General features: G+C 40.2%; 1 protein-coding gene across 12 annotated transcripts in view; it reads left to right on the plus strand.

Moving 5' to 3' along the window:
- The window catches only part of ST7L (suppression of tumorigenicity 7 like), a 138,468-nt gene that overhangs the window by 53,768 nt on the left and 67,551 nt on the right, over positions 1 to 17,149 (plus strand). For 9 of the 12 annotated variants that reach the window (XM_006092520.3, XM_014458975.2, XM_023757063.1 and 6 more), the window contains one exon: positions 950 to 1,089. In XM_006092520.3, coding sequence (XP_006092582.1) covers positions 950 to 1,089 — 140 coding nt within the window. Of the gene's footprint in view, positions 1 to 949; positions 1,090 to 1,720; positions 1,882 to 11,360; positions 11,592 to 17,149 lie in introns of those variants that run through there. The other 3 variants (XM_006092530.3, XM_006092528.3, XM_014458978.1) reach the window with 2 other exon arrangements.

Raw genomic sequence — 17,149 nt, forward strand, 5'->3', positions numbered from 1 at the left:
TATACAAGTATTTCAAATTTAAATAAAATATAAGTACTGAATACTATGGGTAATGAAATACCCAATATTAGAAAAGTAATACCTGAGTAAATGTTTGTATGTGGTAAAATAAGACACAGAGAGGGAGACAGTTAGGGGTGGGCTTGGGCTTTGGTATTCTAGTTCAATTTTTATACTGCTCAATAAGATGCCACATCTATATATATAAAAGCCTAATATGCTAAGTGTCCAACCAAGTGGTTGACCGACCGGTAACTATGACATGCACTGACCACCAGGGGGCAGATGCTCCGACCAGCAGGTTAGCTTGCTGCTGGGGTCCAGCCAATGGGGACTGAGCGAGATAGGGCTAGACATGCCCTGGAGCCCTCCCCGGCCACCGGCCAGACGCCAGCCAGGCAGAGGGACCCCACCCGTGCATGAATTCATGCACCGGGCCTCTAGTATAGAATAACTGGGTGAAATAAATAACTGATGGTTTTGGAAAATCTCCAACCACATGTCTGTCTCTTGATCTCTATACTCCCCTCTGAGTTCCCAAAGAGCAAGAATTATAATAACTTATTAAGGGCTTACAATGTTCATCATAACAACTCCTTAGCAACTAATAGAGGGTTTAGCAACTTATTCAAGATCACACAGCTAATAAGTGACAAAGCTCTTTTTCAGAACCACCTCAGCATGACTTTACAATTAGTGTTCTTTCCCACGATGCCATCCTATTCCCAGTGGCCAGCACAGTCCTCTGGCTATGGGGATACCCTGTGGATACTGGAATAAATAATGGATAACTTTTTTCTACCTTGCTTAGCCAGAGACTTCTTGTTCTTTTTTGTTTTTTAATTAATTTTCTTTTTAGTTTTAGAAAATAGATTTTGCTTGAAAATATTAAAACTGGCTTACACTCTAGTCTTAACTAAAATCTACTTCTACCTTTTCTCCCTTGCAGCCTTTCATCAAGTATCTGTTTACCCAAAGAAGGAGCTTCCTTTTTTCATCTATTTCACAGCAGGACTGTGTTCTTCTACAGCAATGATAGCTCTTCTCACACACCAGTTTCCTGAAATCATGGGTGTTTTTGCTAAAGCTGTAAGTATGATCTCAAGGACTTGTGTAGAGCATTTGTAAAACACACAAAAACCCATCTCTAATGTGTTTGTGCTAAACCAGTTGTATGGTGGATGATACTTGTTATAGTAAATTACAGGAATTGATTTGTAAACTTGCTGCCATAAATATGTCAAACACAAGTTTTCGGTGATTTGAGCTATATTTTTGTTGCTTAAAAGTTTGAAGAAAACAATGGCATAACATTATAAAATTGGTCTTTGTAGATCACATTTGGTAGTAAACATAGCACTTGTTACTAGCTAAAGAATAATCCAGTTCTTTTAAATGTATTTTCTTGGCATTTTAAAAAAAAATCCTATTTTATAAACAAGCCATTTGATTTTTCCATTTAAATGAAATTATTAGTTCTAAGTATTTGCTGAACTTTCAATTCAAGAGTGCGACTAAGATGGAGAATAAGTAAGTAATATGGGACAGTTAGGACATTCACACTGGGCACAGATGTGCCTCTTTACTCAGAGGTTCTCCCTGTTATAGTATCTGCTTGTTCTTATTGACCTTCCCTGCCCTGGAGTGTAGAACCATGTGTAGACCTTTATTTTTATTTTTACCCTTTGGTTTTGAACTACTTCCCCATTTCCTTATGCAGGTCCAGGAAGTACTTGAGGACTGATTCTACAGAGGGTCTCCCATGGTTATTTACTCTTCTACATAAACTTATAAATTACTATCACTGGCTCAAAGTAAAATTACCAAAGAGAATTCTTGTTAAGTCTCTCAGCCTTTTAAAAAAAATGTGTCTTTCTTGTACATCTTTGCACTTTTACCAGGTAATAAGAGTTCAAACCTAAAAAGAAAATGACGATTCATTTATTCCCAAATAGAAGAGCACTGAGAACCATAGAAACACTAGCCCTTACTTGGTAATGTGATTTCAGTATTTTTCTCTAAATACCTCCATTCGAACTCCCTGTTTTCTCACAATTTCTTTTCCTGCCTTAAGAATAGTTTGTTCTGTGCCTTAAAGATTAGTTGGTTTTCTTCTGGCACCAGTAGTAAGAGCACTGGTTTCCCTTTTTCCCTGAAGGTCAACTGTATAATGTGTTAAGTTGCCACTGGCTGTAGGCCTAGGAGTCTGAGACCACACTTGATTTTGGGTCAAACTTAAAGAAGAATGACTTTCTCTGTTGTTCAGGGATTATAGATATTTGGGTTGGAAGCTGACTATCCTCTTTTCTTTTGGTGTAAAGAGGAAGCTTAGTGATTATACCATAACTCTGTTGTATGCAGTGGTGCTGATTGAGTGAGTGCATCTCAAACTGAAATGACCTTACTGTGTAATCTGGCATGGAAAAAATGGCCTAGAAAGGGAATCCCATCCATTTAGCAACTGGAAAAAATATGCAGCTCGCATTTGAGACCATAGGCAAGCAATGGGAGAGCTACTTCAATACTGGGTTTGTCTCGGGGCAGTGGGAAGGAGGTGAACTAGAGCGAGGAGGGAGATGTACAGTCTGGAGTAGAGATGTGGCAGATGTTAGTGGTGTACTTCCATGAGGCACTGGCTAAAATTAATGTGGATTGTACTCATCATCAGCTCTGTCCATTGGTATTAGTAGGTAGTGTCTGCCTTTATTGAGATCACGGATATACCAGAAGAGCCTTGAAGATTGCATAGTACAAGCTCCTTAGCACTCTTCTAGCAGAGTCTGAGAATGAATTATTATGATTTTAAAGTGGAAGCTCCTTTTTTAGGCCAAAAGATATTAATTCACAGTGATTCTGGTTGATGAACAACGAATAGGCATTTATTTTCTGTCTTCTGGTATTTGTATAGTTGGTGATATATAGTGTTAAAAATGTGCCCAACAGCAGACTTTTACAACCAATCCCTGTGGTTTTCATATATATGTTTTAAGTTCCTAAAAGCTAAGTATTTACTGAAATTACCTGCAAACCAATATTCAGTATGCAGCAGTTTTAAGGGCAGGTTCCATTTAAGAATGGATGGAAAATGATTGCGGTATGGAAAGTCTCCAGCGTATAGACATAACCTATAAATGACTAAATAGCCAGCCAGCCAGAAAGAGAACAAGAGGCTCACATCCTACATCTTCACCACTTAATAAAGTTTGTTCTATGCACTGGGATCATCACCATTGATGACCCAGGAGCTTGTTAGAATTGCAGAATCTCAAGCACCACTCCAGACTGCCTGAATCAGCATTTTAACAAGGTTCCCAGGCCATCCTATATGCATATTAAAACGAGAAGCCCTGCTTGACTTTACCCCCCAAAAGAGGATTTTAGAACACCTGGTTAGTATCACCTTTTCAAGGTAGAGAAGGGGCAGGATTCCTGAGTGGTTATGAGCAGAGGCTCTGGAACCAGACTGCTTTTCTTTGATTCTAACCCTGACACTTATTGGCTATGCAACGTTGAGTACTTTACTTAACTTTTTCTCCCCCTCACTGTCAAGTGAGAATAGTACTACCTCACAGGGTCTTTTCTGTGTGTGAGGGTTAAATGTGTTTAAAATATGTCAAGTGTTTAGAACCGTGTCTGCCCATAGTAAAAACTAGGTGTTAGCTGTTGTCGCCACTGTCATTGTCATCATCATTACCAAAGCGCAGCTATAGCAGGAGACCCTACCCTACCTCTTTGGGAGAGCTATGTACTAATAGTAAACTCAAAATGCATTTCCTACAGTGTAAATCTGTAAACAATATTGTTAGTGCTATACTTCTGGTACCTTTTAAGTATATATGTGGACCACAGAAAGTGGAAAAATGTTTCAACTTCTAGCCATGGCAAACGTCTCATAGAATAGAACCTATTGGTAAGTTTTCAAACTGCCTTTGTTAGGATTTTCAATTAAGTCAGATATAGTAGAAATGAATGAACACTTTTCTATGAAACATACTGCTTTTCTGTTTAGTAAGGCAAAGCAATTTAAGTAAATTTCCTTAGTTGTCACCATTGTCTCTTCCTCTTCTAATATCTTTTTATATTAGCGTACATGCTAGAGTAAATTCAGTTTGAATTTGTTAAAATGTATTTGTTAACAAAGATTGCTTTTTCTCAAAGCAAGACACTAGGGAACAATGATTTTTAATAATCCACACGGCACATCAGATTTTGATAAATGGAAGGGAACCAATGGCATGGTTCGTGAATTTAGTTCCCTTTCTCCTTTGTATGGTAGAATAAAATAATGTGGAATAAGACCTCATTTTCTGTGAGTTAGGACTTTTTTTTCTGATTTATTTTTCCTGGCTGAGATAAAACTTGACATTAGACATACAGCAATGAAAAAATTGCATAAATCCCTGGAGATGTGGAATGTGCTGATATTAGAGCTGATATTCTCCAAGGCCAGAATTCCTGAAAAAGGAAAAATTGCTTTTAAGTGGTAGGTCACTTTCTCACCTGCTTTGAAGCCTGCTGGGTTAAATATGAGAGTTCAAAGTAAGGGTAGCCAGCAAACAAGTGGACTGGAATCTGATTCTGCTTATCTGAAAGGAGCTTCTTTGTGCAAGAGCAGCACTGTCCTCTCCTTAGAGAACCAATCTTCACCTTCTCTGGCTCCTTTCATTTCTCTATTGCATCCAAGCTTTCTTCTCAGTAAGCCTTGGGAGGGCGTTATCACAGCAGTGAAAAGATAGTGTTGGTCTTTGGGGATTTCAGTAACAGTGATGAATTCAGGCTTGTGGCATGTGACTTTGGTGCTCTTAATTCAGAAGTGTGTTTGCATATAAAAATCCCTGGTTTAGTTTTAACTAAATAGGGCAGCCTTTGCAATGTTGGCAAAAACAAAACAAAACATAAACGGTGTTATGAGTAAAGACAGGAATCAAGAAAATTCCCAAATAAATTGTTTGTTTCTGCTAAGGGAAAACATTGTTGAAATTTGTTTCACTGAACACTGTGCTGGGGTGGGAATGGACCCTGTCTTCACATATTTCTACTAATCTTTATGTGGGAAAATGTGGTTGGACATGCCAGTGATGAATTTCTGAGCAACTCATAATTGGCTGGCTCCACTGTAACTCGGGCCTAACAATCTACTTGATTAATTCTTTAAGGACTACATTAGCCAAGTTGCATGATTTCCAAAGATATAGAAGGTCAGATGTTACACTAACGAAAGACCTCTCTACAGAATGTCTCACTGGGATTTCTTCAGCCCCTGCCCAAAAATAATTAACATTTTTCTCCCCAAATTACATTTTAAAAGATAATAAGCAGTTATAAATGCCAAAATATCTTTTACTGCATAGTGATCAAAATGTTTGAGGTTTGTTCACTATTCTTATCATTTTTCCAGGACAAAGATTGTCCTCATAACTAGGGAAGTTGATAGAAAATTATAACTATATGTTGATATATACTAGTAGAAAAAAAATACTATTTTTAAAGGTTCTTAATTTTCCATTGTCATAAGAAGTGACATGAAATATAAAAAAAAATTTTATATTCTCCATCTGCCTTCATTTATTAATATTAAAAACATGATAGTTGTATTTTTCTTTATTAAATACATAGGGCCACATGCAGAAATTAAACTGACAATATGTGAAGATAAGTTTCTTCACTTTGTTTGAAAATTGATTATTTTTCAAAGCTATGAAATTTTTTTAAGTCATAAGAACTGATACAGTTTTTTAAATATTTTGAATTGTTACCAAGCCTATAGTCCTGTAAAATATTGTTCTATAGCCATGCTGTTTCCACAGCAATATATCTGAGGCATTTCCCAAAGACAATATGATAATAAAATGAATCTACTGTGTGACAGGTCAGAATCTTAATTTTTATTCTATTGTTAGTGCCACTGAAGTCTTTATTTGGGCAGTCTGGCATATTCCACTTTTGATTTTATTTATTAACTGACATATCTGTAGCAAGAGAAAAAATGTTCTCTATTTTCTCTAAGGGAATTATTTCTCATGCTTCCTTCTCATTGTTCTTCAAAAAGAACCAGAGTGAGAAATTAGTGAAATCACTCATGTTCTTCATCATCCAAATTTTCTAAATATGAACTCTTCTTTTCAAAGGAAAAAAAAAAGAATAAAAGATAGGACAATGAACTTTTCAATGCAAGTCTATATCCCTTCCCCAGGGTTTAATTGAGGTTTGAAGTTTGTGGAAAGCACCCTCTTACCTTGTTAACATGTGTCTGTTAAGTATGATGTTCACAAAAGCTTTCCCTGAATTTATTTGGCAGTATATTTAATTATCTTTTCCCCTGGAAGTAAAAGTCTCAGTGCCAAAGTGTAGGACATCCTGTAGTAACTGCTACTAATACATTTATTGCTTAATCATTAGCAGGTGGGCAAATGGACTGCATAGCCATTTTTAGAAGAGCTGTGCTTAGATTCTGATGTAAATCACTCATTCCAAGTCCATGACACTAGTGATATTAGAATCACAGGAAACCTACTGATTTTTGTTTTAGAAAACATCTTTGTTTTTTGGAGACTCGGCATAGTCCTCTAAATGGAGAAAATAATGGGATACAGAAAAAAATAACCTTGAAGGACAGTTTTTAACTTTTTCCTTGAATGGAATTTAGTTCCTTCCCCAACCAATCAAATTTCTAATGCTCAAAAGAACTACATTAGTATGACTACTTAATGTATTTCAATTCCAAACCAAGAATAATTTGGACTTCAGTTAGCTATTATCTTTTTCTTAAAGAGGTATACTTACATTCTCATTTATTCTTACCTGAGCCATTGGAGGACACATTGTGATCTTCCAATGTTATAGGGAAGTCTGAGTCATTAAAGTTAAGCGATTTGCTTGAAATTACACAATAGATAGCCCTTTAGTCATGGTATATATGCTTTGTTTCAATAATATGTCACTTCACAACTTAACAAGTAAAAAAGAATAACTTTTAAACCAAATACAGTAATGGGGATACAGAATGGTGGAGTGGGGATAGCAAAATGGTTTTGCTAGAGAGGTAAGTCTTCCTATTGGAGATTAATGTGGAGAAGAGTTTTAAATGAAGAGGCTGAACTGGGTTGTCAGAAAGTAGAAAGGCACTCAGGGTGCAAAAATGCTCACTGCAAAGGCAGAGACATAAGTAGACAAATAAGCTGCCTACAGAACTCTTCATAGTATAAGCTCATTTGATGAACTCGGATGCTTTAAAGAATGCACATTTGCTTTTCTGTCTTTCAAACTGATTCCTTCTCATTTCATTCTTGTTCTTGCTAGCAAGCCACTTAAAGAACTATTTGGTCATTTACGTCACATACACCGAGAATGCCACCCTCCTGTCAAAAATGTACAGTAATGCTAAAGCAGCACTAGGCATCGGTTTGAATGATTCAGAGAGAATTTGATTAACTCTCTGAAATGGTCAAAAAAGTTTTAATATAAAGTAGAAATATATATCACTCTTCTTTCAAAATCAAAGGGTTAGTTTGGGAAGGATCATGGGGGATGTTAACTGAGCAGAATAAACCTTTTGGTTTAAAATATCATAACTTGTAGAGCGTCGGCCTGCGGACTCAGGGGTCCCAGGTTCGATTCCGGCCAGGGGCATGTGCCTTGGTTGCGGGCGCGTCCCCACTGGGGGGCGTGCAGGAGGCAGCTGATCGATCTCTCTCGTCGATGTTTCTGGCTCTCTATCCCTCTCCCTTCTTCTCTGTAAAAAATCAATAAAATATATTTTAAAAAAAGAGATAAATATCATAACTTGGGCTTTTTTTGCTAAATTGGGAATTTTCAGTAGCTAGTAGTTATACCAATAGGTGGTAAACTTGGGTGTGTTCCTTAATGCTGACAAGGCCTAAATAAAAGATTGGGTGTTAATGGCATTCTATCTGAATTTGAGGGGAAATTAAATTACCTTTCTTAGTTCTGTAATAACATTAAGATTGCCTTAGGTCCATCTTGACAGCCGACTTCAAGAAAATAAATTATTTGGGCTTCAGATGATGCTCAACAAAATTAAGAGAACTGATAGGGAAATTCAGACCACATAACCACCCTCTGACCTCATCCTATAATTTCAAGCATTCTGGAAACAAAATGTATATGTACTGTTCAAAGTGTAGCAAAGGGCTGTGTTCCCATTGAGCACTCTTGCACATTACCATATGATACACAGAGAAGGAGGCGTTTGGGGAAGAATTTAGGAAGGGAGCATATTCTCACACTCTTTATTAGTGACACTCCAGCTATTGTTTTCATCTACTCATTATGCTGGAGTCCCAGTTTATTTCTGAAGGCAAAGTTCAAGCTTTTACTCCCAGGTAGCAGCAGCTTTACAATTAAATTTTAATCTCTCCGTGTTGGTAGGCTCCTATCTAGAGAATAGCTGCAGCTATTCTTGGCAGGCAAATACACTGCTGTTTTCCCTGCAGTCACAGTGAGATAGAAGAATGTTCTCTGGCTGGGTGTGGATGAAGGCACTTTACTAATCTCACACATAATTCCTCCTGCGTTGCTGGGGTACTCAGAATTGAAACTTCGCCCTCTGATAAAATTCAGCTGGATTTTTTATTTACTTGACTCTGATCCTTTTGGGATTTAGCTCTTATGGGAAGTCCAGGGACTCTAATTCAACTAAGCCATAACTTTGTAGACTTCTCTTATTAATTTGCTCTTTGTGTACTTTAGCTATTGTAATACCTCCTTTAAAAAAAAAACTGCATTAGAACATGCAGTTCATCCTGGATACCCTGAAAAAATTCTTTCAGTATTGGCTTATTGAATGGAGGACTCCAATAGAGCTTATTTTAATTTGTTTTTAAAATTTAGTTTTTCAAGAGCCTCAGCATTGAAAAATATGTTAACTGTTGTTTTAGAACATCCTGTAATATGGTAACGATTATTCTGACATTTGAATTCATTATTTTTAGATGTTAATACTAATGAATTTGTTTGTTCATTTATTCATTCAATGAACAGATCATTATTGGGCACCTTTGCAAAATACATAATACAATCCTAGTTCACAAGTAACTCATAGTCTAGTGGTAGGCGGTCTGAGGTAGGCAGGAGGTGTATCAGTATAAGACAGAGGCTGCTGCCACAACAATAGATTAGTTCACCTTTGCATATTTATTCATTTGAGTAGAAGTGACCAATGAGTTATTTCCACGTGCCTCACACAAGATTTAGTGACCCAAAAAGTCAATTTAGACTCATGAAGACTTTTCCTTTTAGAAGAATTTATTTCAGTCAAATTAGAATTCTTTCAGTCAAATAAGAGGAGATAGAAAGAGGTCTCTTTATTTTTATATATTTTTAAGAGGACTTTCATCTTTACAATGTTTTTTGTAAACTGTGGTATTCATTATATTTATCTAAATTTTAGAATTTATCAAAAATTAAACACTCCACAATTCAAAATTTAAATAAGAAAGGTCTTGCCTCAGATTCACACAGTAGCTACCATAAGGCAAAAACCTCCATACTCATACATCTTCAACTTTCTCTTTTATATCTTCTCATTGTTAATAATGACAGGTTAATGAGGGCCAAGGGCAATCCTGGTTTAGAAAATGAAGCAGTGTGACGAGGTTGTGAGCAGGATGGGCTAGCACAAGTTAAGACTACAATTACGTGGCCTTGAAGAGAGAGAATGGGAAAGAACCACTCAGAATTTCCCAGAGCCCACTGCTAATGTCAAAGATTCGTCCAGTAGTCACCGGTTCTGAAAATAGGCACAAATCATGTTAATTTTAAGAAATAAGGAAAGGCTGTTGGATTAAGACACTAAAATAAGGCTCCTGTCCCTCTCTTCCAAGCTGAATTTTGCTGGTCAATTCTGCATCCTGGACATTTTTCCCTTTTCATAGGGGGAATGTCATAAAAGCACATTTATATTTCTGGGTTGTAAGGAGAATCCCACTCTCCCTTCACCTGTGTCCCATGTACACCAGGCCATGTCTTCTAGTACTAGGTCTCGAGGAAGACTTGAGTAACTCTGGGCCCGAGTTCCTGTGAAGCTACCACCTACTCCCATAGGTCTCGGTTGGACAGAGATCACGAATATAGTCATTTAACGTTTATCTTTCAGATGGCATTGAGAATAACCATATCTCTTGTTTGGCCCCAAGCTCCTTATTGAATTTTTGAAAAATTGCTTTTGAGCAATAACTTTTCCCTGGTTGCTTACTTAACCAGTCATACAAGTTGAGCCTTCTGTCTCTATGCCTATTTTATAATAGCTGCTCGGGGAGAACAGATGAAAAATAATAAGTCAGTTAGATATTTTATGAGTATTGAAATCCCTTCCATTCAGAAATGTAAATAAAATAACCAGCATGAGCAATCAGCTTATGTCAGATTCCATAGGTTTATGTTACATAGGGAAATTATAGTGCAACCTGAAACATGCTTCTTAATGAATTCAGTCGTGTCACAGTTGAATGTAAACCCTTGAGCTTTTCTATTGTGAAGGGTTTCAGAAATCACCTTTTATAATCTGCCTAGGAAAGGAGGAAAAAAACTAAGATGATACCAACAAATGCTATTGCTGTTAAGTGGCTGCCTCCCTTCCAGTACCAAATTGTGCTAGTTAGTAAAGCAGAAACTTAGGCTATTACTCACCTTTTGGCTTATTTAATATTTATAAATATAAAATAAAATATACATCCCAATATTCTGCTTCTGAAAGTGGCACCAGAAAAGGGCTGTGAAAGAAGTGGTTGCCCTTGTGGTTTTTGTCCTCAGAGGTTAGGGAAGTTCAGTTAGGAAGTGTGGCAGACACCTAATAAATAGCTCTGCTTTATCTTCAACAAATGCAGGAAGCCAGGGACCTAATAGAAAGTCATGAAATTGGAATTTGCCTTGTCTTTGGCTGCTGCTCTAGTGGCCTGTATAGTGCATGAGAACTGTCTCCCTCTGATTAGGGAACTGGTTTTTAGTCCCTGAAGTTCTTTCAGAGCCCTCCTCAGGGTCACTGGCCTCAAGTCAGATGAGTTTGTCAGCCACGAAAGTCCAGTGTGCCCAGGGCATAGGAGACCTGTCATGTTGTAAGGCTGGGAGTAAGGGAAAGAAGCGTGTATTTTCTGTATTAAATTATTCCTTTTTTACATTTCATTTTCTTAAGAGTTGGGCTTGATTTATGCCAGGTTCTGGGCCTGTAAACCTACATTAATGCATCACAATTCTGGATAGGATATTTGATATCTATTTAGCCCAGAATCTCAAATGCTAGTGGGCTGTAGTTAATGATACTTCACATTTTGTGGGCTTTACAGGGTAGCTCTCCTTTAGTCTCTGTATGTGTAACAAATGGACTCATCTGTGCTTTCCCACAGGTGCTCTGGTGTTTACTGACATAGATCAAGATGCTGTGTGTCTCTGTAGGGGACTGAACCATTGACAGTCTAGGCACATGCAGTCACCTCACATTATTTAAGTCCTGATCTCAGCATTCTAATTTCTCTGTATTCCCCAGTGTATATAATATGTACTTGCTTGAAATTCCTTATATATTGCTTGCACATTCTTGCTTCTAAGTTTCAGCATAAACCAGTTCCTTCTATTTAGAATGTGTCTCTGACTGCCCTCAACCTGTCCATACCGTATCTTTTAAAAATCCAACTCAGAAGCCATCTCTTGTAGAAAGCCTGATTAGGATCATTCTCCTGATGCCTGTATTCTGAGACTTCTCAGTCGGTTACTTAAACTGTTTCTTTGTAATTATTGCTTCAATACACTGCCACCTGGCAGCATGATGATTCTGGGACTGATGCTCCTCCTCCATCCCATTTTCGTTGTTTATTATACACAAGCATTTTGAAGTCCTACTGACAACCTTTTCAGGTTCCCCTGAGCTTTAGTCCACTTTCCGTACCCTTTCCCCTTCCCTTTCCCTCATAGCTACATTCCTGGAGAATCAGGCTTGGCCTCCACCTCAGCATGTGTGTGGCAGCCTGCTGGAGAGGTCCCTACAGTTGGGGAGGATTTAACCCTTTGGTTTGACATTCTCTGTCTTCTACTCAGACACCTTCTGGAAGCAGATGTGAAGCCAGGAGTAGGTCTGAGGTGGGAGTGGGGAAATTTCCACTGAAAGACAAGTTAGCTCTTTCCTTCCTTTTTACACACGACCTATGAAGCTGCTGTCGGCAGCAGCTCACCCGACACTCTCCTGCTCTGCCTCTCTTCCAGGAGTCAGGGTTAGTTTAAGAAAAAGCCTCTTGCTAGAAGCCATGACCTCGTACTTTTATCCCCTCCATCTGGTGTGTGGCCTCATGGGGCTGTGCTGCTATGCAGGAGGTGAGCAATGGAATTCTTTAGATGATGACTTCTGAGCCCACATGCGGAGGCAGTGGGGGGTGGAAAGCAGGGAGAGCAGTGAGAGCCAAGATCGATGTACCAAAAAGTCAGGTTTGCTCTGGGAGAAATCCTGCCTATAGGTAGACTGTTTTCATGCGGTCTCCCTCTAGCTCCAGGGGGGGCCAGGGCAAGAAGCTGTAGCATCCCAGGTCTGTGATTGATGAGCACTGTGTTCCTGAAGCTTTCCCTCCTGCTTCACAGTTGGGGTGCAGGAGTGGGATAGGTAGGGTATGTGAGGGCTTATGCTGTCTCTAACAAAATGCATTCTGGGGTTGAACAGGAAAGGGTTCCCCTTGTACACATCGTCTCTTGGAGCTGTTTTGTGTCATGGTGTTGGACTTAAACAGAAGTCCAGATTTTAAATGAGGGTGGGAGGGAGGGTTTAGCTGCAAAAGTTTTTGATCAAGTGAAAATCAGTTGTCTGCCTCATCTTCAGGGGTTTCTCTGCGGGTAGATATTCCTTGCCTTGGTGTAGATAAATTACCTGTCTCGGCTAAAGGTCCTAGGACAGTGATGGCGAACCTATGACACACGTGTCAGAGGTGACACGCGAACTCATTTTTTTGGTTGATTTTTCTTTGTTAAATGGCATTTAAATATATAAAATAAATATCAAAAATATAAGTCTTTGTTTTACTATAGTTGCAAATATCAAAAAATTTCTATATGTGACACGGCACCAGAGTTAAGTTAGGGTTTTTCAAAATGCTGATACGCCGAGCTCAAAAGGTTCACCATCACTGTCCTAGGACCTTTATGAGTGGCATCTAGCCCTGGATAGGATGGCTTTTTAGCACTGTCATTCCCTGTTTTACTTTCCTAGCCCAGCGGTTGACAGCATTTTAAAAAAGAGTGAAGTCTCAAAGGAAATTCTAACACATACTTTAAGAGCCCAAAGCCCGTGGCTTTTCTTTACATTCAGTATCACTTTAAAAGAACGAGATAAAACTAAAACAAAATTTTAAGTGTTAATCTGAAGAAGTAAAAAAGAATTGAAAGAACTAAGAGCCAGAGACGATTAAATGTGGAGCACTTAGTCTAGTGATCATGTGGCAGAAATGGCAAAAGGGGGATTCATTGATGAGGTTAGAGAAGGCCTAGGCTGTTCCTTTTGTCAGTTCTGCTCAGATGTACCCTCCTAGAATATTTTGTACCCATTTGTTCTGGAGGGGCTGGGACTCTGGTGCCTCCAGCCCGAGGCATCCTCAGTCTTTGAGGAGCACACAGGATCTGAAGTCAAAAGCCCTAGGTTTGAGTTCTGGCTGAGCCACTCAGTATCCACGTGACCTTGGAGAAATCACCGAGTCTCTCTAAACGGTCCCTGTACAGTGAATGTAACTTCTACCTCCCAAGGTTGGTGTGAGAATTCTGTATGTGCTAAAGCATTTTGTATATAAAAATGTTTTTTATGAGTATCACATTTTAAAATATTTTTTTTTATTGATTACCTTAGAGAGAGGAAAGGAGAGGGAGAGAGAGAAAAACATCTATGTGAACACGAAACAGCCATTGGTTGCCTCCTGCATGCCTCCCACCAGGGATTGAGCCCGCAACCTGGATATGTGCCTTGACTGGGAATCAAAGCAGCAACCTTTCGGTATACCAGACGATACCCAAACAACTGTACCACACTGGCCAGGGCGAGTACCACATTTATTCTTGGGGAAGCCCTACCTTGAAAAAGATGTCAAATAGAACAGTTGTGGATTAAACTGTATTCTTTTTTTCTTCACTCAGCTTAGCCTTTCTGTTCGGTCAGGCCTGCTTATAGGGGCTGGTGGTATTGAAATAAAGTCACCAGATTTCAGTTCCTTTTGGTCAAAGAAAGGGAACTGTGTGGCCTGCTGCCCCATCCATAGACTCAGGCAGAATGGAAGTGAGCAAAGGCAAATTTGAAGCCAAGATAGTTCAGTTAGGGGGCCAAGGGGAGAATGCTTACCTTGCTTTCTCAAATCCAGGATGACTAAAACATCTTAAGTAAATGAGGAATAGCCACAAAGATGCTTAGAGATCCTCTAAGTCATGAAAGGGAAGTGGGAAAATGTGCTTATAAACGCTCCCTCTTTTCTATCCCTTTGGAGGCAGGGACAGGATATTACTGAGACCCCACTGGCTATTGCCTGAAACCTGACAACCACCCAAAGAGAATCATATCTTCTGGGAAAGCTCCATTCAGTGCAGTAACTGTGACATATTTGCCTAGTAGAGCCACTGCTTGCTCCTCTCCAATACCTCTCTTGGGGAGATCATCTCTGGATCCCAAAGCTCTCCTGCTTCTAACCTAACAAGAGTTAAGAACAATAGGGCATGAGCAGTCAGAGACTGCCTCACCATCCACAGCACACAGAGCATGAACTGTACTATTTCCAGCATGAATCAGCCCTGAGACGTCTCAGACCCCTCGCTTGGGTGCCAATTGTCCATTGTCCATCCCTTTCTGGCTCCTTCTCCTCCCATTCCCAGGTGACAACTGGTCCCCAAACTAAACAGCTGCCTGCATGTTGATAATGTAACTTTTTAATATTCTTTGGTTATAGCTGAACCTCTGCTGTTGGTATGAGTTTTGGAGAATTTGATTGAAATCTAGTTGCTTTTTTATTTTTTGCTTCTGGGAAAGGGGAGGATGACTAGAATGAGAGAAGCTATGTGTATGTTCATATCTGTATATGTATGGCCATATATGTGCACCTCATATGTATGCGTATCCTCCTGGTCGTGTGCACACTGGGAGGGCAAAGCGTGAAAAGGAAGCATCTCTTGTTTTCCAACATTGCTTCAAAGATGCCCAGCCCCCGTAGTAGCAGGCAGCCCCTAAGTGGAGGGTGGGGGCAGAGGCCTCCACCGAGGCCATCAATAACCAGGTGTGAGCTGGGGTCTCTGTGTAATGTGAAGCTCTCCCGTATTTCATCTCTGCACCCAGGGGGCGGCTCTGCAGGATTGCTTACGGAGAGCTCTGTGTCTGGCACCTCTCTCCACAAGGCCCAGGCGCCCAGGGTCCCACCGACCTGCCCAGGAATGCATCACATTGTTCTCTGGTGCTGTAATTGGGTTGCAGGAGCCTCTCAGGGATGAGAAACATACTCTCCCCGGTGTCCTCACTTGGGCTTCTCCCTATGACCACTGAGGGCATTTAAGTAAAACCTCAGAAAATCAGAGGGGGGAAAATCCTAATAATCTCTCTCGTATTAAGCCGATGTCCGGAGTGGGCCTGAGAATTTGGCAGGGACTTAGCGGTTGGTGTTCTTGCTGAGGGAGGTGAGAGAAAGGAGAAGAAATTACTCTCTGCTACAGGGAGGAAGAGAAATGAGGCAGTGAGCGGTCATGAGTCAGACCTACAGGATTGTTCACAAACAGACCCTCACAGCCAGGCAGTACTTCATTCTTTTAAATAGTCTAAAGTCTCTGATTGAATTTTTTCAGCATCTCTGAGGAAGAGTATGGATTAGAGCTGTCATTCAGGGTTGGCAATAATACAGGTTGGCTCTTATCTCCAAGGCACGGTGAAGGCTGGCATCCTTACTGTTCCATAGAGAAACTGGCTACAGGCATGCAGCAGGGGCACTGCAGTCACATGCCTTCCCTGAAAGATTCTAAGCTCCTTAAAGGATAGAGATAACCTCTTTTAAGTTAGCTTTGTGTCCAAATAGCACTTTCTGCCCGCCTTTTACCTAACTATTAAAAGTGAAAAGAAATGAGGACCAATAGGAAAGAGTGGAGAGGGGCTGTGAGACTGCTGGTCTGAGGGACAGACCGCTGTTGGATAGGAGGGCTGCGAGAGGGGAGATTGGAGGCAGCGAGGGAGTAAGTAGTGGCAGAATGACATGGAGCCCCGACTACACCAAATAAAGTTCTCATTTTGCTGCTTGTTCCAAATAAATTAGTTTCTGTTTGTATAGCACAGAATAGACGCCAGTTGTCTAAAGCCAATCGGAATGCACAGGCAAGCTAAGGAATAAGAGGCATAATTAATGGCTTGGCCATCATTCCTTCTTGGAGCCACATAACCTCTGTGGTGGGGCTCACGTGGACCTCTTTTCTCTCCCTACCCGCCTCACTTTTCAAACCTCTCACTCTCTGGACAGCTCACTCTTCGCCTAACCATTATAAGAAAATGCAGAATGTGGGTCTTTATGAATCAGAATTTGGATGCCAGAGAAAAGCATAGAGCAGTGTTAAATGTCAGAAGAGGCCCATTCCCTCCCTGGGCTAAGAACGGAAAACATAGATAATAGAGACAAGTTGATTTAACTCAGGTTGATGTCCCATGGAAGGCCCATGCTATCACTTACGTGATCACCTGGATATTCTGAGAGAGCAGGGGTTAACAGGGCCCGGAGGCTCTTTCCAGCAGCCCAGCATACAAGACAGCACCCTTTTAGAAATTCATTCAACTCTATTATTGAGTTCAGACTGGCTGTAACCCTCTTACCTTCTCACTACACTGAGGCTTTCCTCCTCTTAATCCCAGCTCAAGATGTCAGAAGCTCTTCTCTTCCCTCCCGTGCCCCCTCCCTCATCCCACCATTGGCTCATCAGTTATCCAGTTGCCTCCACTCTTCAAGGAAGACATTCCCCTGGCCTGACTCACTCAGTCCCATTTCTCCACAGGCATCCCCTCACCGCAGACCACAAGGGCCCTGACTAGCTCATGTTTTGTGTTAATGGATGTGAAATCGGAGCAAACCCCCTTGCCAAAAGAAAAACCACCCCAAACTCTCCCACACAGGTCTCCACAGGTTACACAAATATTAGTCCTATCATCCAAATA

This window comes from Myotis lucifugus, unplaced genomic scaffold (assembly GCF_000147115.1).
Source record: "Myotis lucifugus unplaced genomic scaffold, Myoluc2.0 scaffold_101, whole genome shotgun sequence".
Classification (NCBI taxonomy): Eukaryota; Metazoa; Chordata; class Mammalia; order Chiroptera; family Vespertilionidae; genus Myotis; species Myotis lucifugus.